Source organism: Theobroma cacao, chromosome 8 (assembly GCF_000208745.1).
Source record: "Theobroma cacao cultivar B97-61/B2 chromosome 8, Criollo_cocoa_genome_V2, whole genome shotgun sequence".
Lineage (NCBI taxonomy): Eukaryota > Viridiplantae > Streptophyta > Magnoliopsida > Malvales > Malvaceae > Theobroma > Theobroma cacao.
The window spans coordinates 2533499-2560947 of NC_030857.1; the positions used below are offsets into that span (position 1 = coordinate 2533499).

The 27449-nt window shown below is 39.3% G+C and overlaps 6 protein-coding genes across 6 annotated transcripts; 1 reads left to right on the forward strand and 5 right to left on the reverse strand.

The window, feature by feature from the left end:
• LOC18591673 lies at positions 4682-5804 on the reverse strand. The gene is given in 2 exon segments (XM_018125672.1): positions 4682-5075; positions 5077-5804. Coding segments are annotated over 2 exon segments (879 nt in total). The 5' UTR covers positions 5710-5804; the 3' UTR covers positions 4682-4829.
• LOC18591674 lies at positions 6685-7877 on the reverse strand. Its single transcript, XM_018125467.1, has 2 exons — positions 7846-7877; positions 6685-7572 (listed from the first exon to the last, which is right to left on the reverse strand). Exons 1-2 carry the CDS (start codon positions 7875-7877, stop codon positions 6900-6902), a joined length of 705 nt encoding a protein of 234 aa, XP_017980956.1. The 3' UTR covers positions 6685-6899.
• LOC18591675 (lysine-specific histone demethylase 1 homolog 1) lies at positions 8419-11128 on the reverse strand. The gene has a single exon (XM_007017924.2). The coding sequence runs from the start codon at positions 11073-11075 to the stop codon at positions 8724-8726; it is 2352 nt and encodes a 783-aa protein (XP_007017986.1). The 5' UTR covers positions 11076-11128; the 3' UTR covers positions 8419-8723.
• LOC18591676 (ATP-dependent zinc metalloprotease FTSH, chloroplastic) lies at positions 11541-15094 on the forward strand. Its single transcript, XM_007017925.2, has 5 exons — positions 11541-13084; positions 13641-13887; positions 13970-14153; positions 14419-14590; positions 14691-15094. The coding sequence occupies exons 1-5, from the start codon at positions 11801-11803 to the stop codon at positions 14910-14912; spliced, it is 2109 nt and encodes a 702-aa protein (XP_007017987.2). The 5' UTR covers positions 11541-11800; the 3' UTR covers positions 14913-15094.
• Positions 15163-19630, reverse strand: LOC18591677 (probable serine/threonine-protein kinase At4g35230). The gene is made up of 9 exons (XM_007017927.2): positions 18910-19630; positions 18665-18800; positions 18242-18375; positions 18048-18153; positions 17387-17472; positions 16726-16914; positions 16402-16566; positions 16190-16303; positions 15163-15669 (listed from the first exon to the last, which is right to left on the reverse strand). Exons 1-9 carry the CDS (start codon positions 19276-19278, stop codon positions 15415-15417), a joined length of 1554 nt encoding a protein of 517 aa, XP_007017989.1. The 5' UTR covers positions 19279-19630; the 3' UTR covers positions 15163-15414.
• On the reverse strand, positions 22226-26899 carry LOC18591678. The gene is made up of 4 exons (XM_007017929.2): positions 25671-26899; positions 25420-25592; positions 24728-24951; positions 22226-23458 (listed from the first exon to the last, which is right to left on the reverse strand). Exons 1-4 carry the CDS (start codon positions 26605-26607, stop codon positions 22708-22710), a joined length of 2085 nt encoding a protein of 694 aa, XP_007017991.2. The 5' UTR covers positions 26608-26899; the 3' UTR covers positions 22226-22707.

The window sequence follows — 27449 nt, forward strand, 5'->3', positions numbered from 1 at the left end:
CAGCGACCTCGCCAGTACGCGTAAAACTTTTCCATGTCAGCTACTTTGATCTGTCTTTATCAGCATCATGCTGCTTCCCCTTCTTTGTTTATCCCTGATACTATTAATTTTTATTCTCTGCATTTTGACATTTTAAAACCCTTAATGTACCATTAAACATGTTTTTCTATTGTCAGTTGCCTACATGATTGCCCGAGATGATATCATGGACCAATACGATTCAGCTTTTGCATTATTTGCTTGGACCCCAAATGATTACAAACATGTTTTCTTTTTTGTAGCTTAATGATTTCTCTAAACTGGACAAATGGTTATGGAATCTTCACTGCGTAAGGTTCGAAACTATCATCATAATCATATGTTTATCAATCCCCTGAATTTTAATTTCCCACCACACCTTTCATCCAATGCGTTTAGGTTAGGTACCCATCAAAACTGACAATATGAAACCTTTCGCAGTATCTTTCAGTGGTAAACACAGAGCTGAAAGATTAGGAAATATAATGCAAAATCATGTCAATTTGGAAACGACTGTACCAAAACTAAGAATGTCCACACGTTACAGCAGATAGATTTTTTATTTTGTCTGCAGGAGGAATGTCTCGTCCGATCCAGCTAATCATGGAGAGTCCATATTCAATGGGCTCAGGAATTTATCCCCACCTCACCTGATAAGCATTGAGTCATCAAAGATTAATAGACTGGACCTCTAGCCTACGTCGAGTGCTATGCAGGGAACTCCAGATAGAAAATGTCTTTTACTTGGGAGTGAGAATGAACGGGAAAATAGCGAAAGAAGTTGAGACAAAGGGAATGTTACAAGAAAATACGTCCCCATCAGACGACGAAGCACTACTTCTTCTCCACACCCCACTGGAAAAAAAAAAAAAAAAACCCCACCCAACTTCCATTTACATGATGATCATTTGCTTGCAATGCAGGGTAGGCTGTGGCCCGTGCGGGCTTTTGGACGTGGGAGAGTTCCGCCAAGTTTTTGGGATTGCTTAATGAGCCGGTGGTCCTTCTGGTAGTCACTTTCTATCGGGCCCAATCGAGTTGCAACTAGTAGTTGTTTTGAGGCTTGTTTGGGCCCCTACAGCATTAAAAGACGTGTGCAGTGAGGTAAGCCATGTTCTGTTAAACGCCTAAATCCGCAGCTATTTTTCTCCTTCCTAACCCACTCTGAATTAATACAAGGCAAAAGAAAGGAAAGGCGAGGCTGGCATCCACCGTTGCACACCATTCTCATGCATTGATGAAATGCTTCAAGCTCTTCTGACAATCGTTTCCAGTGTTGTCACTTTTCAATTTCCATTGATCATACGAGAACTGCACAATATAACCACTGGATTTCCTTTTGTTTGGTGATGTGTCAGTGTTAACAACTTTTTCAGTTTTGGATCATTTTCAAGCCCAAGGATCAATTAAACTCGAATGCCAATTAGTACCCATGGTCCAACCTTTTTCGTTTTTCGTTTTCCTGGAAATTTGGGAGGGGAGGCTGAGGTTTGGGTTGGTTTCAAATTACTATGGTCCCCCGTCACCGACTTTGAACAATTTTTTCTGGAGGGTTCAGTTTGGGCACAATGAGGATCGCCCGCAACCACAAACCTGATAACAACAACGATCCTGAAGTCTTAACGATCACACCAATTAAGAGGCTAGGTTTAGCCCAAAACCAAAAGAGAAAAAAAAAAACGAGTTCAGAGATATTAGTAATTATAAAGCAAATTTGGCTGAGAAAAATCTAACTGTGCACCTTAATCAATCTCCAATCTAGATGTTATTTGGCTCAATGATACTTATGCAGGCAAAGTGTTGTTTTCTGGCCAACAGCGAAAGCTGATGTTATCCTTCACCTTGTTGCATGGTCGTGTTGAAAAAAAAGAAAGGGTTTATATTGTTTCGTCACTACATGAGATCAATGTAAAGCTTGTTACTGAATTCAGATGTCATCAGAGCTTTTTACAGGTTTAAGAGAGAAGATATGAGATCAATTACAGGATAATTATAGCTTAAATTTGTGCTGACAAATCATATGTACATAATGTTGGATAAGTTACAGGATACAGGGGAAAAATCACATGGCAGTTCCTTTTGAAAAACTAGGACGACACTGGAGATGATCTAGTTGTGTATTGTGACAAAGAAAATTGGATTCCTACTGGCTCAAAATATTAAAGGGAGACTCTGGTTTTGACAAGCTGCCCGAACATTCTCTTTAATCCATCCTCAAGGCAAAGGATGCTCAACTCTAATGCTTCCAGCTGTTTCAGCAAAGTCTGTAATTGCTCAACGCTTGTTTGCTTGCTTAGCTTCCGGGTGGTTAAGGCAATCAGGACATAATTCATTTCTTCCATTTCATTGATATGCCCTTTTAGTCCTTCACATGCTGTACGAGTCGGTCGCATCGCCTCTGAAACCAATGACCAAGGGCCTAGCCTTGATCTTGCCTTTGGTTCAGGAATGGATCCTAAGATGCATTCAAGCACTGAGAATGCTAACGGTAGCCCCTAGATTGCTGCCTTTGTCAAGAAGTACTGAGCTTTTGAGACACTTGGAAACCCCTTTCTTCATGGTTTTGATAGTGATCATGTGGTTTCCAATCTCTTCATCAGGAAGGCCAGTTTCTCCAACTCTTTTTCTTCGATGATGCAAGATCTTGGACGATCTCCTTCATCTCCGACAAGACATCTCTAGTGACTCCACACACACCCAACACCCTAAGAGATCCACCCAACACATTTTCCACCCATTTGTCATCTCGTTTTTGGGAGAGCGCTTGTTGAATGAGTGGCATCTTAAGCATATCATCAACATAATCGTACAAAGCAAGAAGACCACTCAGCTTGTGGCATACTGTTGTTCTAGATGTGGCTTCTGAGGCCTTTAACCTGTAAAAATGTTCTCCACATTTGCTATTGCAGGGTGAGATATGGAGGGCAAACCGACTGAACGAGTATGGTAACCAAGTTTTGCGTCCATCTTCCTTTCTAGCACAAGCAATATATACAACACTTGAAATCAAGGTAATGGGGTTTGAAGCTTAAGTTCGTCAAACCAAGGAACCAGCTATATATATTGGAAGAGAGGAGACAATGAATCTTGTCATAAGGACTTCATCAGGATATCATATGGAGGAGCTTCCGATGGTCCTGGCAATGTCTTCTCATTGTTGCATCCTCAGTTGAGTATTACTAATAAAAAAATCCGGATAAAGCAAATCACGGCTTCAAAAAAAAAAAAAAATAGCATGCCATCCTACCAGCCAGGCAGATCAGAACAATCTCTCCATATTTGGCTCCCTAAATTAATCTCCTCAGATTTAGTTCATTCGTGTGGACAGACAAAAGCTCAAGTTTAGCCTTTGGTTAGCAAGTAAGAAGAATCCTGACAGCTAGCGATCAACTTGATTTAGCACTAATAGCTTCATGACATTATTAAGTTCAACAGTCTGTTTACGTCTGACAAAACTAATCCATGATTGATGTTTGTGAATTGATTTCAATAAGCATGCTCAATTGTTTTTTGAATTTCGAAATTGATTTTCAGCATGTTCTGGTGGATGATGTTTACTTCATTTCTTTGTGATTCAATTAGGCCTTAATCTTGACGGAAAATTCTCCTGGACTTAAAAGTAATAATCAAGTAATAATCCTACAGGAAGACGTTTTGACCATAAAGAATTCTGCAGAGTCAACAGAACCATAGAATCATTTACAGAATGCAAAAATTTTGGTGCAGCATACTTCAGTCAATATAAAGTATTGTCTTAATGAAGACAAAAGAACAAAATCTTAGTAACTCCCACATAAAGGGTACCCAAATCCTTAATTACTCCAAATATTTCACTAAAACTTTGAATCTGATGCAGCTGACATCTCTAATAAGCGCAACTTGGTGAATTCTGTTCAATTATTTGCTTGAATTATTCTAGGATCTAGGACCAAGCAGAAGCGATGCTTATACATATTTCCTCTACTTACTTAAAATTTTCTGTATTTGTTTACAAAATTTCAAGGAAAACAATCTTTTACTGATATTTAAAAGTATGAATAGCTAAGTTATCTAGGTTGATTGGGCCCCACCAGCAGCAGCAGCATGTTTCGCACTTGGACAACATCGACGAAATTTTGGTTTCTTCTCAACTTCATTGGCGTAAGCTTCTTAGTCTTGCATTCGGGAGATTTGGTTTGAATCAACTTGTAAACCAAGAGTAAACCACTTGCCTTTGACTCAGAAACAGACCATGGAACAGATTTCAACATCTTCGGACTGCTTGCTTCAACTTCCCTTAGCAAACCAGCTATCGTAGAATAGATCGAGCTCCCTAATACAAATTGGTGGGAGAAATCTTCATTACTTTTAATTAAGAGCTCGATAAACCATCTATTCATTAATATAAGAACATTAATATTAGGAGTAAGTTGCTCGATGATTCTACTTGCAAGTTTTATATTTGGAAAGAAAACAATGCCTACAAGTTTCTGGACTTTACAGGGCGTCTTTGATATTAAATCAAAAAGCATAAAATTTATTGAATTTCTATTAAATCGAAATTTGAGCTGCTCATATCAATAAGCAACTATGTCCTAATGTCCATGTGTTATCAGTAATGTTCAGGAAAAGAAAAAAAAGAAAAAGGAGCAAAAAAAAGAGAGATTTTGGGGAAAGGATTTCTTCTCTGGCTTGCTTACTAGGCAATGTACATATATAACTCATTCAATTTACACAGAACTATGCAGCAAAAATCACAGACAAGCCCCCTGTAAAAGAATGGGGATGTAAGTGGATATCGCTAGATCAAAAAATGACCCAAGGGGCACTGGTTAATGGTTGACAATGTTGAGAAAGGACACTCTGGTTTTGATCAAACACCTAAAGACACACTCCAGTCCCCCTTCAAGCTCCTGAATAATTGAGTCGAAGGCCTCCAAATCCTTCAGGGCCTTCTGTACTTGGGTAACATCAATGCTTTTGCTTGTCTTGTTCTTGATAAGAGCTTCTAAAGTATGATCTATTTTATCTTCTTTGTCCTCAATTTCACAGGATAAACGCTTGGATTGGATCAATTTTGAGACCAAGGACCAACCAATTGACTTTGATTTTGGGGGGTAAACAAATAACAATAGAGACTCGAACACTGAGACTAACTGCCTCAACTTCTTTTAGCACGCTAACCACGGCAACAAAGTCATGGTCATTTTCCGGGGTTGCCGCATTGCGTTTCTGCATCCTCTTCATGTTGCCGAAGCACTTGCAAACAATTTTACTAACTTGTTTTCTTGAGATGAAGTACTTTCTTATCTCATTTGCAAGGCTGGATTCACAACCAGTCCTTCTGCGGAAGGATGATTCCAGATCTTGAAGGCAACCTTTGATCTGAGAAAGGGCGTCCTTGGATAAGCTACATATGTCCAGCACCCTGAGAGATCCATCCAACATGTCCTCTACACATTTATCGTGCAATTCATTGGAGAAAGCCTTTTGGGCGAGTTGCAACTGAAGCAGATTATCAGCACATTCATACAAGTCTTTCAGAGCAGACAAGTTCTGGCATAGAACTGATGGAGAAGAAAATGTTGCTTCTGAGGCTCTAAACCTGCGCAACTGATCCTCAACATCGGCTACAAGAGGGTGGGATTTTGATGGCAAACTGTTGGAACGAGCATGGAAATTTGATTTCATTGTAATAATAAGAGCATCCATTCTTTTTCCCTTTTTCTTAACAGAGAACTTATTGCTGAGATGCACATACAAAGTTAGATGTTCAGGCCATTCCTACTAGGCAGCTTTTATATAAGGTGAAGGGAGACAGAAGGTATCCTTTCATTTTATATGTTCAGTTGGCCTTGAAGTGGCATTGCCTGCATGTAGTCAACTGGTGTTTCATCATTGTAACATATTATGAAGAGAAAATTAGAATATAGTCATCTGCATCAATCTGCTAACCTGTCCCCCAGACGTTAAGATGTAGAAGCCACATTATAATGTTGCAAGTTTGTAAAAGTTTTGTTTTATGACAGGAAATTGCGCCAATCCCGTTGATGGTTTAGCATCTGCCAACAAGTGGAATCCTTTTTCTTTCTTTGGTTGAGAACCTTTAAAGCAATTCTATGTAGCAAGGAATCTTTACAGCTCGATTTGATTTGAAATACATGCAGTCCGTGCGCATGATATTGATAAATAATGAACTTATCATTTGCTGAGAAATCATTGAATAGGTTTCTAACCAGTCCATAAAATTTCAAAAAACACAAGGTCATCCATGGCAGAGAGAGTTTTACCCATTGCCCGGGAATAAATAATAACCGCAGAAATCTGAAATGTGACGGCTGTGCCCCTGATTATCACTGCCTGATTAACGTATTCTTCTGCTAAATGATTTGCCAAAGATAATTGATAATTACACAAATTTAAAAAAAAAAATTGATAATTACACGTAGAAGGCATCTTGGAAAGGTGTATTTCCTTTTGTGCAATTACTGCAATTAACTATTTTTGGAACTAGAGGAGAGCCCTGAAGGAGGAGAGGCAGAGTTATCAATCAATGTCCCAGGATGCATCAACTTATCATCTTGCTTAAAGGCAAGTCTCCTTTAATTTCGAGTGATATGGAGCAATTGGAATGCAGTTAGAGGATGTTATTGTTAAACTGTAAATGTATGGGAAGAGAACAGGCAATTGTAGATAAATATCCAATGTATTGAAATTGGTTTTGTATGTATTTGTACAATTGAGAAGCAAAGTTGTATGACAGTACAAAATTGTCTTGGACATTAGCGGTTCAGAATGTTGAGAAGGGAAACTCTGGTTTTCAGTAATCTTCTAAAGACACACTCCAACTCCTCCTCTGTTTCCTTAATGGTAGATTGGAATGCCTCCAGTCTCTTCAATACTTACTGCACTTGTACGAGTTTGATGTCTTCACCTGCCTTCAGGAGACTCAACTCAGCGTCTACTTTCTGGGCTTCGTTTGCTTCCACTTCACTTGATGCACTTTTTGAATGCAGTAAAACGGTAAGCTTTGATCTTGGCTTCGGAAGAGAAAGAAAAGACAGCAGGGAATCAAACACTGCAAGACTAATCTCCTCAGCTTCTCTCAACATGCTAAGCACAGCCACCATTTCAGAATCTTTGCCCAAGACAGTTGATTTACACTTCCGATCCATTCCCTTCAAGCTTTTGAAACACTGACAGATCATCTTATTAAATTCTTTCTTGGTGACCATAAAAGCTCTGACTTCATTTGCCAAGCCAGATTCTCCGCCACTTCTTCTCCTGAGGGATGATTCGAGTACCTGCACGCTCTCTCTCATCCGAGAGAAAACATCTCTAGTGATACCACACACATCTAACAGTCTAAGAGATCCTTCCAACACGTCCTCTAGCTGTTCACGGCAAAGAGCTTGTTGGGTAAGCGGCAAATGAACCAAATCATCAACACGCTCGTACAATTCTTTCAGACCTCCCAATCCGCAGCTGATCGATGACGATGTGTCTTGTGATGCCTTCAATCTGGATAACTGCTCCTCAACACTTGCAACTAGAGGATGGGTGTTGGAGGGCAAACTGCTTGAACGAACATGTCCAATTGAGGCAGCCAATTTTTTTTTCCTTTAGCAAAGGGAGCTGTTACAATGTTGAATTACAATACCTCTTCGCAGAATTGCTGAAAACAACCCAATTTGATCTTATTGTATATAGAGGAGAAAGAGACAGCGATTAATCTCTATCCTTCCAAGCTTGCATTCGCTGTCATGTCGTGAGTTACCAGACAGCTATGGAACCTCCTCGATTATAGGATTATGCAATTTTGGATAATAGTGACATACACAAGCAAACTGCTCCACGGCTGTAAGACAGGAGGTGGCCATTAGAACTAAGCAATTTTGGATACGGATCCAATGAATGGTGTGAAATACATCGAACTTCACGCTGTGATGAAGAATCGTCGTGCTTTAATATTCATGAACCTGAGGCACTATGATTTAACTTAAATAATGTGGGTTGCTAAAGAAATTGCTTAATATTTGCCAATCATGTCTTCCAGACAGAGTGAACCAGGACAAATTCTTATCGTTCTTATGCTTCACGTTCGAATTGATCATGTAGCTAACATATACATAACTCTCTAGTTTTTACGTCTCTAGGTACAATTGTGCAAATGGAATCTTGACGGCACCAAGTTTAAATAGTTTTAAGCATTGACTAATATAAAGAATTCAAGTAAAATGGGGTTTTTTTATTCCAAAGTGAAACCAGGCGAAGAGCTGTTTGTTTAATTTGATTTGTAATCCACGTTTCTTCTCAAAAAAAGGATTTGTAATTCCCAAAGCCAATACTGACAACAAACAAAAATTTAAAAAGAAATTCAATTAATTGAAACGCAACAACAACAATAACTGCACAATGATGTGGAAGGATTGACACAATCAGAATACGCAAGAACTGGAAATCCAGCATTTCCTCAAAAGGAATTTTAACAATGAATTACAAGTATCGGGTAACTGAATGAATCGTGTTCTAGATTGAAATTCACTAACCTGGACCCCTTTGAATGTGGGAATACTTACCATTAGTTATTAGTTATTACCAATACAAACGATTTGAATCAATCCAGTGTTTGATGGAAAGAAAGTCAAACGTGAGACATGCCAACGAGTCAGCAGCATCTTTCTCATGCTTGGAAAGCTGGTGAGGCAAACACCGAAGCATTAGCCCTAGTCCCCTACGTTGTGATTAAATTTCGCTGCTTTGATGCGTGAGACAAGAGCCTCCCCCATATTTGATAATCCTTTCCTACCAACCAACTTCACCCCAAAGTTGCGATGTAACAAATTCATCCTGTTCCCATCTCCATTCAGTTCACTTAACTGAATGGTCTGCTTCCTTGTTATCAAGCCATAAAGACACAAGAAACTCGAGTCCAATTTATCCCCGTGGAATTTGACCCTTATTAATGCATGAGATCCAAGATCATTCGAAATGGGATCAAAAACAGCTGAGAAGCTCCCAAATGTCAGGTCAGGGTTCTCAAATAATATATTCAAACCATCACTTTCCTCGTCATCACTATTAACTTTGTCACTCAGAGCCAATGACCTCCTCCTGGCCACTCTAAGTATGTGAGCAGCCTCTCTCATGCCACTTAGAAAAGCTCCATGCATTGTGGCAGGATACTGCTTATTAGTTGCCTCACCTGCAAAGAAAACTCTGCCATCTCCAACACTCTCAGCAAGAATATCATAATCATCCCCCGATGAACCAATAGCAACATAAGAGTAGGATCCATATGTGAAGCAATCTTTCCCCCACCGGGTACAAACAGCCTGAACAGGATCTGGAATAACAATCCCTTTTGGATGAAAGATCCCCCGCAATATGTTTAATACCCTTTTCACAGACTCAACAGGAGACATCATTTCAAACTTAATTGCTGCATCCCCTGCAACAAGAGCAACAAGAAGTGGTCCTCCTGACACAGAAGAATAGCTATAAAACAAAAAGAACTCGCCTCTCATACTAGAGTCTTCTGTCAGATGGCCAAAAGTATCAATCTCTCCACCCCAAAAATTGTATGGAAACAACATTGCAACCTTATTCAGCAGCCCATATCCTAGTCTCTGAATAGCATCCTTCTTTCTTTGTGGAAGCTCAGGAACAAATTCTATCGATCCCTTCTTAAGAACTCCTAATGGAACTGTGCAAAGAGCCATATCCCCACGAAACTCCTGTCCACCTGCATAAACCCTAACCCCATCAATACCATACCTGATACTCTGCACAGTCCTCCCATAAAAAATAGGAAGGTCCCCAGCAAGTGCTCGAACAAACCTCTCATTGCCCCCAGGTATAAAACAATGATCACCACCCATCTCATATGGGTCATCTTGATCCCAATATGCCATGGACAAATTAGACATCAAGGAAGCATTAGCATATTCTAAATTTGCAAGATGCCAATTCAACAGCATCCTCTCCTGTGAATCCTCAGCTACCTTGTAAACACTCCTAAAGGCTTCTAGCGCAGTCCCTAATGGAACATCAACAGATTTAACTTCCTCAATCATAGCATGCCTAAGCTTACAAACTCTATCCAATAACTTATTAAAAGAAACCTCTATCCTAGAATCAACATCAGCATCTACTGCCTTTCCATCTGGCAAATACAAGGGGCAAATATCTCGCACCTTATGAAGAGGTAATCCCATTTGCCTCGCAAGAACCCCAAGTGGATTCCCATTTATTCCGGTGAGGACACTCCCACCAAGATCCGCTGCAGCCACCACGCCATCACCCTTTATCTTCCTTGTCTTCACGCGCCCCCCAGGGCGCAACCTACCTTCCAAGACGACAACTTTAAACCCCATCGAAACTAACTGCCTCGCCGCAACCAAACCCGCAAGACCCGCACCCACAATCACTACATTGGCTCTTTCCACGCCATCCAATGACTTCAATTTCGCTTCTTTAACAGCCGGGGCTAAACCAAAGTTAATGTAACCGTGTTCAAGAAGAAAATTGTACGCAGAGTCAACTAGGTTCTTGTGTTCGGCTCGGATTGATTCGAGCGCGTGGTCACGCGTCAACCAGACAGAAACATTGGATCTCCAGCGAGCGAGAATGTGGTTTCTTACGACGATGTAGTTACTTTGCTCTTGGCCTCCGATTCTTGACACCACATTAGCTTCGATTTCCTCTTCAGTAAGAGAATCAACAGGGAAACCGACCGAGATTGCGATTAAAGCTTCCGTGTCCATTTCTTTAGCGAGGCCTGATATCCTAGGGCGACGGTTCTTCGAGAACGAAGGGTTGCCATTGAGTTCAGTGAAGAAACGCTTTCTGCGGCGTCGTCTACGAACGGGAGGGCCAGGCTCGGCGGGGTTTGAATTAGTGTTCTGGGGCTGCTCGTCGGGGACGGGGTCGGAGGATTCATCTTGGGAATCCGAAATAGGGGGCTCGAGTGTGGCGCCAGGGTTTTCTTGGTCTTCCGGATTGGTATTCTCCGGTGAGGAGAAGTCGTCGGAAACAACATCGTTAGGGTTCTCGGAGGTGTCCTGGGGAGGCTCCATTTTTTGGGTTTTATTTTAAGGTTTATCACGAGACTATGATTTTGCCAATAAAAATAAAGCAATGCCGCCGCCGGAAAGGTCGTTTTACTTTTACCTCTACCGTGAGTCCAAATCTTGTCATTGGGCCATGGCCCAATTTTCAACATACTTTGAGAGTCCACCCCGTAGATTTTGATTTGTTTTTTTTTAGAAGTGAACCATAGCTCAGCGTTAGCACAGATGAAATGATAATTAATTCGACGGATTTTAACTGATAAATCCATCGAAAATGAATTACTGGACTACAATTTTCAAAACTTTCTACTTTATTTTCTGGCTCTTTGTTTAGCACGAAGTATGAATTTCTTCCTGGGATTTTGATTTTCTAAAAGAGAAAAAAAAAAACAGGTTTCTTTTGGCAAATTGACTAACAAGAAAGAAGATATTTAAAACGGGTGGAAGATGTGATGAACACGTGGACGCAACCCCAGCAACATCAAACTCCATGGCGTTGCTTTATCCAACTCTAGCACCCTCCCAAAATCAAAGTCCAAATCGAAACCTCAAAATCAGCCCAAGCTTCCCCGCAATTCACATTTCCTGATTTCAGTTTCACACACCAACGCCTCAATATATGATTTATTTATTTCCTGTCCATTCTTTGAAGGGATAACCAATAACAAAGGGGAGCCAGACCAAACCTTACTTCATAACAGTAGTAACAGAAACCGGTACTCTCACCGCTCATGCCGCCAATGGCGAACTCCTTGCTATCATCAAACCTCTTTGGAACCCAGCTCTTGCTTTCTCCTCCAACCCCTAAAACGACGAGGAAGTTCCAAATAACTCAATCTATCCTCAACAAGAAACCCAACTCACAACGAAGCTTAAAAACACTCCAATCTCATGCCACTCTAGCTGCCTTACTCTTCTCTTCAGTAACCCCACAAGCACTAGCCGTTGATAACGCCCCGCCAACACCCCCTCCCGTAATCGAAGCCCAGCCAACCAAGCCAAGCCCATCGAACCAGTCACCTTTCGCTCAAAATCTCCTCTTAACTGCCCCCAAGCCTCAATCTCAATCCTCTGATCTCCCAGAAGGCAGCCAATGGAGGTACAGCGAGTTCTTGAACGCGGTCAAGAAGGGGAAAGTGGAGAGAGTCAGGTTCAGCAAGGACGGTTCTGCCCTGCAACTCACCGCCGTTGATGGCCGTCGAGCCACCGTAATTGTCCCCAATGACCCTGACCTTATCGACATTTTAGCAATGAATGGCGTCGATATTTCGGTGTCCGAGGGTGATTCTGGTAACGGACTTTTCAATTTTATTGGGAATCTGCTTTTCCCTTTCCTTGCTTTTGCCGGATTGTTCTTCCTCTTCCGTCGGGCTCAAGGTGGGCCAGGTGGCCCCGGTGGGCTTGGCGGACCCATGGATTTTGGACGATCCAAATCCAAGTTCCAGGAAGTGCCAGAGACCGGAGTTACCTTTGCTGACGTAGCTGGAGCTGACCAGGCAAAATTGGAACTCCAAGAAGTTGTTGATTTCTTGAAAAACCCAGACAAGTACACAGCTTTAGGAGCTAAGATCCCAAAAGGTTGTTTATTGGTGGGTCCTCCTGGTACTGGAAAGACGCTATTGGCGAGAGCAGTAGCAGGAGAAGCCGGGGTGCCGTTTTTCTCATGCGCAGCTTCAGAGTTTGTGGAGCTGTTCGTTGGAGTAGGTGCGTCCAGAGTAAGGGATTTATTCGAGAAGGCAAAATCGAAGGCGCCATGCATCGTATTCATAGATGAGATTGATGCTGTTGGGAGACAGAGAGGAGCTGGTCTTGGAGGAGGAAATGATGAGAGAGAGCAGACAATCAATCAGTTGTTGACTGAGATGGATGGATTTTCAGGGAATTCCGGTGTCATTGTTTTGGCAGCAACTAACAGGCCGGATGTGCTTGATGCAGCTTTATTGAGACCCGGTAGGTTTGACCGACAGGTTACAGTTGATAGGCCTGATGTTGCTGGAAGAGTGAAGATTCTTCAGGTTAGCCATTTATCAACTCATTGCTCACCTGATTTTTCATTGTAGATGGCATGTTAATTTGTTGATATAAAAAACTGATATGGTTGAAGAATTGAAGGAGTAAAATAAATGTGTTCCCCTGGAAAAGAAACATCATAGTGATTTTCGCAGTTCCCTTTCAATTACAACTGGAAGATTATCCATGAATTGCTCATCATTTAAAGGCATCATTATCATGCATTTTTCAGTTTTTCAGTAGCTTCAAAATTCATCTTCAACCCTTTGGTTGGCCCTTTGTTGTGTTCTTAACTCTCCTAATGCCTTCTTTTGTAGCAGGGTTACTCTTTCCTAGTAAACTTCAATATTGTGATGCAAGGAAACTAACTACTCCAACCTTAAAACCATACTTGATTTTTTTTTTCAGGATATATATTGCTCTGTTAGCAGCATCTTGTTCAGACTTGATTCTCGCAAAATCTATCACAACATAATGCTGTTGTTGTGAACTTCATTGTTGAGTTGCTCACTTTGACCCTTTCTTTGACTCTTTGTCTATCCATGCTCCTTTGTATTGTAGGTGCACTCTAGAGGAAAGGCACTCGCAAAGGATGTTGACTTTGAGAAGATTGCAAGGAGAACCCCAGGTTTCACTGGAGCTGATTTGCAGAACCTAATGAATGAAGCAGCCATTCTTGCCGCCAGGCGTGACCTCAAGGAAATAAGCAAAGATGAGATATCTGATGCTCTGGAGAGGATCATTGCTGGACCAGAGAAGAAAAATGCTGTTGTCTCAGATGAGAAGAAGAAATTGGTTGCTTATCATGGTATGCATTTGTTCCCTGGTTTTTACTTTGTCTATGATTTGATCCTGGGTATTTGACTTACTGTATGAACTCCAATTTGCAGAGGCTGGCCATGCTTTAGTTGGTGCACTTATGCCTGAATATGATCCTGTAGCCAAGATTTCTATCATTCCTCGTGGTCAAGCTGGTGGCCTTACCTTCTTTGCTCCAAGTGAAGAGAGGCTCGAATCTGGACTCTACAGCCGAAGCTACCTAGAGAACCAGATGGCTGTTGCACTTGGTGGAAGGTTAGTTACTCAGTCTTGATCAATTGGGGTGAGGAGTGTGCCCAACCTTAATCGTAGGACATTGGATGAGATAGGAAGACCAGATAAGATTCATGTGCATAACTAAATTCTTTTGTAAAAGAAGGCAACATTTTAGTTTAAAAAATTCAGATGCCTCTCACCGGTGGTAGGACTGCAGGAGCAGTAGCCGGTGGTTGCCTGCCTCTTACTAGTCTATCCTACTTATAATCTTATTCAAGGAGCTTCCTTCTCATTACTTGTGCAGGGTAGCTGAAGAAGTCATTTTTGGTGATGAAAATGTGACAACAGGAGCATCAAATGACTTTATGCAAGTCTCACGAGTGGCAAGGCAGATGGTTGAAAGATTTGGATTCAGCAAAAAGATAGGACAAGTTGCCATCGGTGGACCTGGTGGAAATCCCTTCCTCGGTCAACAGGTGATGTTCGTCAATTTAGTAATTACTTGCAATATCTCATATCATTCACTAGCCTCTGTTCTCGCTCTTTTACATAATCTGACTCGTAATTCGATTCCAGATGTCTTCTCAAAAAGACTACTCCATGGCAACTGCTGATGTGGTGGATTCTGAGGTAAGGGAACTAGTAGAGACTGCATATACAAGGGCAAAGCAGATAATCACAACCCACATTGACATTCTTCACAAGCTTGCTCAGCTACTGATTGAGAAAGAAACTGTTGATGGGGAAGAGTTCATGAGCCTCTTCATTGATGGAAAAACTGAGCTATATGTTTCTTAGATTGTACAGTCCTCGTACTAGTATCAAATGTTCAAATGATCTGTATACTTTCTTTTGGAGAAATATCATACTTTTTCTTTGTGTAATTAAAGAAAACAGATAAGGCTGCAAGACTGAGTCAATAGTTGTTGCCAGTGGCATATTTTATGATCGAATTGAATTTGATGATGTGGCGGTGGAAATTGGAACGATGCAACATATCTATGAAGGTTGAGCGGGTGGGGGCGGGGGTGAAAGAGAAGTCTTCATAAGCAAAATCAATTATTTCATTAAAATCAAAGAAGATAAAAGAGAGAAAAACAGAGGTGGTGGCAGTGCCAAATACTGTCGGTGCAAAACAAGTGCCTTCCTCCCTCGATAGCACAATGCCATATTTGGATGGCAACTACAATTCCCAATTTTCCCATTATACATGAATCTCGCATGCTTGGATACAACAACAGCCACAACAATGCATCTAGCCCCTAACAAAAGAATATTACAGAGCCACAACTTGATCTTCTCAAGATGCTTTCCCACCCCGTTGCTTTTTTTCTTCTAGTGCAGCAGCTTCATTTAACATGTCAGTTGCATCCTTGTGCATGTCTAGCTTGGCAAGGGCAACAGCCTGCATGTAAAATGCTGTCGACCAGTCAGGGTAGACGCATTGTGCTTGCATTGCATCTCGGAGGGCGGCATCTGGTTGATCACAGAGAAGATGACAAAGACTTCTTCGTGCATACACAGTTGGAGAAACCATGGTTCCAACATCTATGAACTGCGAAGAAAAAAGGGTCACATGAACCAACCATTAATGCATAAAAATGCTATCTTTTCTTTTCCTGAATATCAGTATACAAAATGCCATCCATCTTGCTTATTTATCTTAACCTCTTTGTTTAAATCCAGCAAGAAGCATTCCACCAATTGCTTCCCCAGGACCATGTTAAGACAATATCAAAAGAAAAGACTAGCATATGCAAGTTCTTGAGCCACCAAAAAATGATTCAAATGCATGAAGCATAAGAAGTAATGAGGATCTCAAATTTCCAATTTGCTTACTTTATTTCATTGTTTGGCTCAAACTCAAAGCTTAGACTTTCCCACCCTCATTTTCCAATTGAGCCAGAAATTCCCAGGGTCTAAATGATAAGTACCATGAAGTATTTTTTTTTTTTTTTGAAAAGAAGCACCATGAAGTTAATTAATTGGGTCCACAGGCCCTAGGCCTTTTTGGACCACACAATTGCCGTGCATGAATGTTACCTCTCCATCCCAGTAAGAAATTAAATGTATACCTGAGAATAACACTCTATTGCAGTCTTAAAATCTTTGTCACGAAATGCTACATCTCCACGCTTTCTTGCCTCCAACATATCTCTCATTTGTTGAGTCCACTCTTGAAAGGATAGCTGAACCCAGTCCATTTCAAAAAGGATTTAGCACCACATAACAAGCCAAAAAAAAAAAAATAGGCATCCGCAAATCTATATATGTATAAATCAATTACCTCATTTGTTCCTTCATCATCTTTGTAATGTGTCATTACCAAAATTTGATGAATAGCAGTGAGATCCATCCGTGAGCAGGCATCTCCCATGGGAGATAGAGGGTGCTGAGGAGTAGGAGGCCCCTCCTCATGCTTGGGAATTCCCAACATCACATAAGACGGAACCTGCAAATGAAGACTCAAGATCCTTAAGAGTCTTATAAAATACAAATTCACTCTAACATAACAACATAACTGCAGACGCAAATAAGATTTCCTTGAATGCATATCCAAGAAGGAAAAAATGAGGTAATTTCAAGGGACAGAGTATGAAAGATGGCTCACATCAGGTTTATTTTGCAATGGGGCAAGTGTAGTAACAAGATCTTTGGTGTTTGGCCGCTCCCTTGGTTCATATTGCAAACATCGTGAAGCCAGATCAAAGACCACTGTTGCCTCTTCAGTTGAAAAGTTTCCCTCTAGATGCGAATCCATTAAGAGAAGAATGTTTTTGCCCCGTATCATATCAAGAGCCTGCATACATTTAAAACATGAATAAAGAAAGTATTTTAAAATAATACTCCAAAAGTTGCAACTTAGTAAATATCAATAAGCAGAAGGTATCAGTAAACACAGTAAAAATCAAGTGGCCACAAAGATGATAATTTTATCCCTTATTCTTCATGAAAAATCTTCATATATAAATCACATAGCAAAGTCATCATATCCCAGAATTGAAGGCTGTATTATATCAATACAAAGCCAAATGCATGCAGTTATAATCTTACCATCCGTGAGAAGGCACAAATCCTTGTTACCCCAATATCCAACACTTCCAAAGTAAGAAACCCGTTTTAAATGACTATTCATTGTTTCCCCATTAGTTACCCTGATCTAGGTTTAACCACCAAGATTACATGCAGCTAAAATAGTGGAATCACTTTATTGTGTATGTCAATTACAGCTTTCCGAGCAAAGAAAGTGCAATAAAAGGATAATTACTTACGTGACTTGGAGGAATATGCTTTCCACTGAGAAGATCCAAAAGGACAGTTCCGAAGCTGAATATAACACTTTCAGGAGTAACCCTTCCTAGAAACACACACATTAATAAGTTAATCAGATCAGAATCAATCATTCAAGCCAGTAACATTTCTTAGACAGATAATCCATGGAGAAAATTATCAGTCCTAGAAACTTCAAACCTTTAAATAATCAAAATTTTCATGATATATGTAGTTCAGTTTATCTTTCACAAATTATGCTGTTGCCATGGTGGGAATCCACAGAAGCTTAATGTAAGATGAATTGATGGTTGTAATTCTCACACAATCTAAAGAGCACGTTTAAATATGTTTCATTCATTCATATGCAAAATAGACATGTCATCATACTTAAATTGACAGAGATCACTCACTCACTAGAGGTGTTTACCAAAAGTCTGTTTCTGTAGTTTGTCCTAAAATTCTGTTAAGGATCCTTGCCTCTATCTTAGCAGATAACATGAATGATGATACATATTTAAACCTTTCAAAACAATTGATCAAAAGACTAAGTTTTAGATTTACACATAAAAACTAAGGGTTACATACAATGCGAAGGAAGATTACTTTTCTAATGAAAGCAGAGAAAGAAGTTAAATAATAAGAACAGTTAAAAGCAGTTACCATTTCTTAGATACTCAGGAGGTGTATATGCAAGATTGGTACTATAACTTTTCCCATCCCTACTGTTCTTCATCAAGCCAAAACATGAAAGTCGAGGATCACCATTCTGCCAAAACCAATAAAAAATTACCAATTCACTCTATAGAAGATCATAACAAATACGAGTACCTGAAAAATGAGATTTGTTGCACCACCTCATCAAAGAGAACCCTATATGCATTCAAATCATGATACAACAGACGACCTTCACTACTACAATAATCTAATGCTTCAGCTATATATAAAGCAACTCTCAACCGCATGGCCCACTCGATAGTCTGGTTCTCCCCTGTCAAGCAAGTAAAGAACTGAAATTTAACTTCAAGCCAGAAAAAATTATTGGACAATATGGCAAAGCATTATGATGTCATCTGCATTACAAGAAAATGAAAATTAAGAAGATATTATGCAGGATCTAACTGGATGAGAATTAATTAGGTGGAAACAAATTTAATGAAACATCTCACTAAGCATCAAACACAGTTGGGTCAGACAAAGTAATAATTGCACTCAAACTGAATTAAATTTAATTTGTTTTTGTTCAAAAAAAGAAAATGATAGCTAAAATTGGAACATACAGTGAAATAAATGCTTTGCAAGGGTATCGTTGGGCATGTACTCGGCAACAAGCAGTCTCTCGTCGCCATCGCAGCAATACCCAATCAAATTCGCCACTCTCTTATGTCTCAGCTTTCCAACACCCCAGGCTTCCTCCTTCAAGGAAAGGGAAAAAGAGAAACAATCGAATATCAGCAGAATTGAAACCCTAGAAATGGAAATAACTCAATGATTTAAAAAATAAAAAAAGGAAAATAAAACATACGGCGAATTGTTTTGGATCGGGCCAGGCTAATTTGGTAAATTTCTTTATGGCGATCCAACGGCGATTGTTGTCGTTTTGGAGGCGACCTTTGTAGACCACATTGGGGGCCTTTTCGCCGCTTTCCGATACGATGAAATCGGAGCTGAAGTTGTTGGTGGCAGCCTTAAGCTCGGTGAGAGAGAACTCCGCGAAATCCGGTACGCCCCCTGCCCCACCGCCAACAGAATCCGTTCCGTTGGACGGTTGGGGAGGGCCGTTATTGGCCTGAGCGTGACGGTTGTTGTTGCTGCTGCTGTTGTGGTGGTGGTTGTAATTGGTTTTGCGGCGTGAGCCGCGTCCTTTCAGAAAGGACGATTCGCAGCAGCCCATAACTCAGAGCTGAGTTGACTCAGACGACTAATAAATAACCATGGAGATTCCTTCCCCTCTTTTTTTTTTAATTTTATACTTTCTTTTTAAATTAATCGAAGACGAAGCTTTTGGTTTCGGGAGTTCTTCTTACGGGGCAAAGAGGGGGAAGCGTTCGTGTGGGTGAGAAACAGAGTGTGAAAGAGAGAGAGATCTAACGAGTGAGAAGCTACGCCAGCTTTCTCTCTCTTCTCATTGCCTTTCTTTTCTTTTCTTTTCTTTCTTTCCCTCTCTCTGTCTCTGTCTGTCTCTCTCTCTCTCTCTCCGTCGTCTCTTTCTGCCCTTTCTGCACTGACAAAAACTCTGTCCCTCTCTACGGTTTTTTTTTTAAATTACTATTATCGACTTGTCCTTTTTACGTGCTTGAAGGGTGTTTTTGTCCTCATCGTTTTCCTCTCTCGCGATATTGTCAACATTTGCCCTTCCTCTACGCTACGCACAGTGACACGCTGTCGTTTCTTTTATCCTTTCCATTTTCCTTTTCCTTTTTCTTTTATTGAACCAATCTTTTATTTGCATGAAAAAGAGTTTTTCTTTTAGAAACAAAAAGAAAAATATGGCACACTATACATAATTAAACTATAAAACAATCTTAACTATTTGATTTAAGATAACATTCATGAAATTTACAAAATAAAAGAAAAGAGTGTTGTAAGTTGAAATTGAAAGTAAAACTCCATAGACCTCATTAGATTTTAGTAATGAAGTTTGTAAGTTGCCATATGCATTTAAATTAACAACTACTTATAATATATGTTTCACCAATCAATAATTAATTCCAGATTGTATATTAATTATATATTTAATCAACTATTAGGGGTTCATTTATTAATTGAGTTTCATCATTTAATGATAGTAAATTATACATAAAATAAATTTTACACTATATTTGAAATAAAAGATATATGCAAGTGCATATCATCGTCGAATTAAATATACAAATATATTTTCATATTATGTAAAATTTAAAGGTTTGATTAATTATTAATGTTAATTTTTTTATGAGATTGTTAAGATTAATTAAAATTTGAAGAAAAAATTTTATTTATTGCATTATTTTTATTAAATTTTAGAAAATACTAATCACAAATTTTTTTTATAAAAAATGTCACTTAAGGGATTAATACCTATTATTTACATTAGCCAAATATAAAGCATTTTTTAAACTAAATTAACCAAATTATTAAATTTAATTAGTAGTTTATTTAGGAAGTGTTAGCCTTTTATCTCTATTTGATTTTCATTAAAATAAAAATAAAATATTTGAATTTAATATTTTTATATTAAAAATATTAAATTTTTTATAATTAAATATTCAATATTTATAGTAAAAATTATTAAATAACTGAAAAAGTTTATTTCAAAATATGTTTAAAAAAGGAAAAAATAAAATGGATAGAGATGTATCTACGTTTAGCCATCGAAAAGATACGGGGTACCACGGTGCGTGTGCAGCACGAGTTGAATGTCAGTGCAATCAAAGATTCTTTCCGGTTCAATTAATCGCGGGTTTTGGGAGTTCTTTTCGTCTTTTTCTCATTTTCACTTTTTCATCTGATTTCACACGCAACCCCCTCGGCTATTAAAATGTATTGAACCCCTTCGCGCTTGCCGATGACATCAGTATCGCTGCAGCCAAGCTTACGCCAGCTACACTCTGATACAGTTATTCTGCTTTCTTTTAATTAAAACCTGTAAAGTCATCCCAATCTAAGCACTGAAAGTAAATTATATTATCTATTTATTTGGTTTGAATAATAAAAAATTCTTAAACTATGTCTGGTTATGAAATCTAATTATTATTTTTTAATTTATACTTTGATAAATTCTTAATTCTAACGGAAAAAATAACAATGACCACCCAAAGTGTCATTGAGAAGAAAGCAAGGTGAGAAAAGAACGTAGAAATAGAGAGACTGACTTTTTAGGATGCATGCATGGAGAGAGAGAAATCTCATTATCGTGGAGAAGTCGCAGAAAGCAGCGAGCGATGGAGACAACCAGAGAAAGGAAACGGACGTTGGAAATTGGGATCGACAAATAGAGGAAAGGAAACAGATGCAAGCCGAACACATCAACATTAACTTTTCTTTTTCAGAGGTCTCCAAAAAGTCCAGCCGTTGGCCGAAACCTGGAAAGCCAAACATATAGTTGTAATCGGTCCAGATCAGGAACCGAACCAAGCTCCATTCAAAAAGAGCGTTTTGATTTAGAAGTTTGGAAATTTTGAACGTTAGGGCAAATTGTCTGAAATACTTTTTCTAATTAGAATTCAGATATTCGACGAGGTCGAGGAAAGGAAGAAGACTAACGTGGCCAGACTGGCGGTTGATGCTAGCTAGAAAGAAAAGATGGAGCTGTCCAAAGTATTCTATGCCAAGAATTTTTGCTAGTTTTGGGGGCGTCATTCGTCGTTTTGACACTTGCATTTACCCCCACAACCGCAAAAACGTGTCGGATTTGCTTTTTTCGAATGACAATAAGCAAAGTCAAAAAGTTATAGGTCTCAATCCCTTTCAACCTCCCTCATCGCAAAGCGACTGTGCTTTGCAATTTGATTACTCTGTTGCCTTTTTCCTTTTCGGCCACGTCTTCTAGCTTCAGTATGGATATTTCCCAAGGCTGGATTTTGCATCATCATAAACCGCGTGAGTGGGTTGGATACGCCTTTCGCCTGGCCTACTTCTGATTCCCCTTTCTACCTGTTGTGTATTCACTTTCAATGCGTCAATGCTAGTCTGAAAACTTTTTGAAACCTTACCAGGCACGGGAATTTCTTTTGAACCCGACGGGCTATGACGGGTCTAAGGTGCCAACTACAAACATTAAAAGAATAGTTCAATGGGTTCGACTGCTTTTTATAAGAATTTAATTAACTTAATTTTTTAAAACAATAATTACTCCTCTCTGATATCATTTGTAGAGGATGCTAAATCATTCTAACTCTACACATAAAATTACTGAACGAGTTTATTGAATTGTTGTACAATGCAGGATGAAAGCTGATAAAGACTAATAATAATAAATTAATAATATGCTGGCAAGCACACGGTGCAGCTGATGCCAAAAATCGCTACCTAGCCAAAGCACATTCTGAGGCAAAATAAATTAATCAAGCATAAATGAGTCTTTAAAAACTAGGTGTGAAACTTCCCTTCTTTCAAGCAGTTTGGCAGCTTTTAAACGATGAATCTGCAGCTGATAAGGATGCTTTTATCAAATCTTGCTCAACCCAAAATTCAAAACCTTATCTTAATCGAAAGGACAAACGATTGGAATATGCCTACCGACTATGACTTTACAATTCACGACGTTGACTTTCACCAAGGGAAGGAGATAGCGAAGTCATCCTTAACCATTCAGAACCAGCCTTAGATGCCTTAACCATGATCAAGGACGACAATCAGGTTTATCTTGACAGGCCCGGCACAGTTCAATGCATTTATGAAGCTCCTGATAAGTTTGCCTCGACTGAGTGGCAAGCTTCTCCATTCCCACGAAAATCTGCTTTAAACCAACCTGTAAACTAGTTGCAACCCTTATATCACTGCGACGTGTATCTGCGGGTAGAAGGGCAGCTGTCTCTTCCCTTGCCAACAGTGTCATCTTTCTAACTCGAGCTCGCATTATTTTTTTTATCTTTTGCTCCTCCTTTTCCAAGATCTTTACTTTTCTTTCCATATCCTTATCAGCAATGATCCTTTGTTGCAGATCTGCATTGTGATGTTCCAGCACTTGGTTTATGCTCATGAAAAGTCCATGCACCGCTTCAACCACTTCCTTCTCCGACAGTCTATCTATGGCTTCTGACCACTGGTTCACGATCACAAACACAGGGGGTGCTCCGCATCTACCAGGAGAGAAAGGTGCTATACCATCTGCTGTTTCCTCGGGTTCATATTGGAGACATCTTCGTACCCAACCATTCAAAGCTTTGACATAGCCCCTCTGGGCTTCAATCCAACTAGAGAAGCTAAGGCTCCAGTTTTGAAGCTCAAGCTTTACTTTTATTGCCACTTCAAGCTGAGCATCATTAATCAGCTTTCCATTCAGAGGAATAACATCCAAGCATTTGGCTTCCATAACCTTTCGGCACTGACAGCTATGGCATTCTAGCATTACCTTCCACATTTCAAACAATCTAAAACAAGTAAATTACAAGTTAGCCACCATTCTTCAACCAACTTCAGAAAATCTAGCATTTCAATGTCACTTCATAAATGAAAAAAAAAATGTCAGAGAGAGAAGCATATAATCTCAAGAATTTGCTTCATTTTCCCCGATCCCACTTTAGTTCCCTGTGAGTTCAACATTAACTAACAACCGTGTGATGCCACCACCAAAGAATATCAGTTTTCTCTTCAAACTCAAAAGTGTCCATTATCAGGCCATTTTCTTGGTCACAAGTGACTGCACTTATTCCTGATATCTGCAGTCTCTACAGTGAATGTCTAGCAATTACTTAGGAGCTTGAGAGCTGAAATCATGTAACTATTGAAAGAATACAATTATTATGATAAACAATTCGGTTAAACAGTGTATAAAGGGAAAAGATGGATAGTTGCAAAAGCCTCCTAATAAATTCCAGTCAATCCCAACATAATTATTTTCTCCTTTGCAGAATTTTAGTTGCTTAGATAATTATATATATCTACAGCCAAAATAATCTATCATGAATATATAAAGAACAATGGGAAAACATCATACTTGCTACGCGTAGGAGCCCTTTATTCATCTTTCTATGGGAAGGGAAAAGAATTTTAAATACTAGCAAGACCAGTATAAATTCAAGCATCACATGCAAACCGAACTATTCAAGTCATTTTAGAAAAGAAAAGCCCTGTTTTCTCCCTGCAAATATCCCTAGTAAAATTAATGAGCAGAAATAACAGTGCCAGAAAATTTTCAGATATCATGCACTTAAAAAATATTGAGGCACCAGAACATCCAAGATCCATATTAACTATGCAACATAGGAGTGCCAGCGCATGTCAACGCCATATTGTGATCCAATTCTGTACATAATCCAATTAAAAGAAGACAAAAAGAAAAATTAACTGGACTCGTGAAGAAATAATTTTCTGTTTTTAATTGTTATCCATTTTTATGTTATGTTCTATCTCACCTTAGTGCCAGCCCATATTTGTTAATAATGAATTATTATTTCCTTATTCTTTAAAATTCTTCTATACCACCTTTGTTCCTTCTTCAAACAAGTGGGGAAACAGCTGCTCTGCGCTTGCAAGAGGAGATTAGCCCCCATCCTCATTCCTAATCTATAATCTATTACGATAGTGACTGTAATACCGCCAGATGGACAAGTTGAACACTGTACTCAAAGTCTTCTTGTTATTTTGTCGAGAGTTGGACAACAGAAAACAGAGTAAATCTAACTAGACTGATAATGTACCTGCAAATCAGTTCATTTATCTGTGGCCACAACTCTTCATCCATCAGCCTATTTATCGTAATTGCTATCTTGTCAATAACTTGAACTGCAACTCTCATCTTAGTAGATAAAGCCCTAATCAAAGTGCGCGTGGAGTCAACTCTACGAGCATCAGCACCTTTCTGATCCAAGCTTTTAATCTGCCTACATTTCTTTGCATGAATTATACGCAGCTTTTCCTCGGCCTACAAAATAAGTCAATAAGACACACCATCTTTGAAACTAAAACCTTTTTTAAACAAGGACAAAGATGGAAAAATATTACAACAATTCTGCATAACAGTCCAGTATGCTCTAATTTAAGCGGAGAATTCCAAAATTGGGTCGATAAAGAAGTGCATGGGAAAAGTATGTGGAAAGGGAAAATGTTTGCAATTTGGACTTCAGAGCATCCTACAGGAGCTGCCTATATCATTGTGAACCCCTGTACTTCACAAGAAATACTATCTTTATTAAATCAAACTAAGTGATTAAACATCTTGATGATGCCTAAAAAACTAAGCTTTTAAAGATAAAACATCAAGAATATGAACTTTGATTAAGTATTTCAGCCTCTTATTTACCAACCCATTCACCTTGTCAGCTCGCAAATATGAATTAAAAGGAAAAGTTGAAAAGGTAAAGTAAATGCAAAAAAGCAATCTTGACCATACCTTGACTTCATCATAGAGCTTCTTCTCCCACATGCACAGTTTCCTGATAGTAGATGACAGATTCTGTAAACTCACAATCTCATCATTATCCGCAGAACTAATCTTCTGTTTGGATAGTAAGGACTCTGTTTCCAATGAATTTGACGTAATCATATGAATAATATTCGTCGAACCTGCATCGCAAAACCATAAAAACTATGTAACAGAAATTCCAATCCACAGTTTTGTTAAGGAAATGGTTTAACTCATACCTTGATAGACAGATTTCTTGTGATGATAACGAAATTTTCCAGTGTCAAGCATTTTCAAAACTTCATACCCGGACTCCGAAGCTTTCTGGAATAGGACTTGCAATTCTTTCATTACCTCAGAGACACTTTGTTTACCGCTTTGATTTTTCGGTTCATTTAAATCAGTCCCCTTTTGAACCTGTTCCGTCTCCGAATCTACTTTCTTCTTATTCTCTCCATCACCGTTCTTTACTGGTACAGTTTTTCCACATGGGTTCTCTTCTTTTTTGGCTTTTGTGTAATTTGCGCTGGATTTTGCATCTCCATTAATTTGCTTTACGAGTTCGGCTTCAAGATCAGGAGCTCCTTCTTTGTTCTTCACTGCTTTGGTCGAACAGTAAGGTAACTCGTATCTCTCGTAAATTTCATCGAAAAAGTTCAAGTAATCCCAAGCAGCGCTCCTTGGAGCTGGAGGTGGAGGTGTTTTCCAGCCCGAACCACTGAATTCGCTGTTTTGGTACGTATTAGTGTTATAATTATGATTAGGCAAAGAGTATGATGTTAGGATTCCATGATTAAGATAACTTTGATGGATTTGGTTAAAAGATCTACTAAGTTCTTTGCCTGTCTCTTCCTCTTCCGAATCAGTATCGAATTGAATGTGCGAATCTGAGTTCGAACTCGAAAGAGAATGGTCCGGCGAAGCCTGAGGAGAAGGTTTCTTCGGCGGTTTCTCGGTGCCGACTGCGGAGGAGTCGTCATCCCCGGACGTAGATTTGATGCTTTGGTCGAAGAAACGGTGGAGAGTGGGGCCTAGAGTCTTGAGCGACTGCATGTAAGCCACGTGTGCGTCGGCAAGGGCGTAGCTCTGCTGGAGAGCTTCCTCGAGGAAGTTGCAGCGGTCGCGGCACAGGGAGACCGCCGGCAGCTGCTCCAGTTTTGAGGTGGCGCAGCCCATGAAAGACACGTGTCGCTTGATAACCAGCTCACCTGAACGCAAAAACAATTGTTAAAAAAATCAAACAAGGCAAAATTTTGAGGGTTCCGATGACATCTTCTACGGATTCTCTAAGTAACGGCCACCGGCTCTTGGGAAGCAGAATTAATAACAGAGATTAAGAGAGGGCCGTTGCTAATTTTTTTTTCTCTAATTTCGTTGCGCATTTAAGGTGCACCGTGAGTTAGAAGAAAGGGGAAATTCAGAAAAAGAAAAAAAAAAGGAAAGAAATTGGAAAAGAAAACATTCATAGTAAAGACTGGCAAGCAGTTGACTGGGACTTATACAAAGGAAAAGAGTGGCGGGATTAGGCATAACGTCTCTCTGATATTTTCCTGTTTTTGCACTGGTGGTCTCAATACTTTTTTAATTTGCATTTACCTCGCACCTTTCTTTTTCTTTTTTCAAATTTGTGCCATTTTTTTTTTTGTCATTTTTGGTCAATATACACGTAGAGGTGTCACAAATCTCAATTAAAAGATAACATATATCTTGAGTTTATAAGTAAGTCATTTTTCATCTTATGGACATATCCTTCGGATTCATTTTTTCCATGAAAGGTAGAATGTCACAGATCAAGATGGGATGAGTGGACTTATAAGTTCAAAAAAAAAATTTTTAGTTGAAAATATAAACATTTGACACAAACATAAGCAAATTAAAATTTATTTTATGTTTTATTTGTCAAGCTATTTAAGATTAATAATTTGCAATTAGAAATGCAATTTTGCCTCTAGCCTTGATACTGCCAAAGAATCAAATTCTGATATTCTTCTAAAAAAAAGTGATCTGAAATTTTGGAA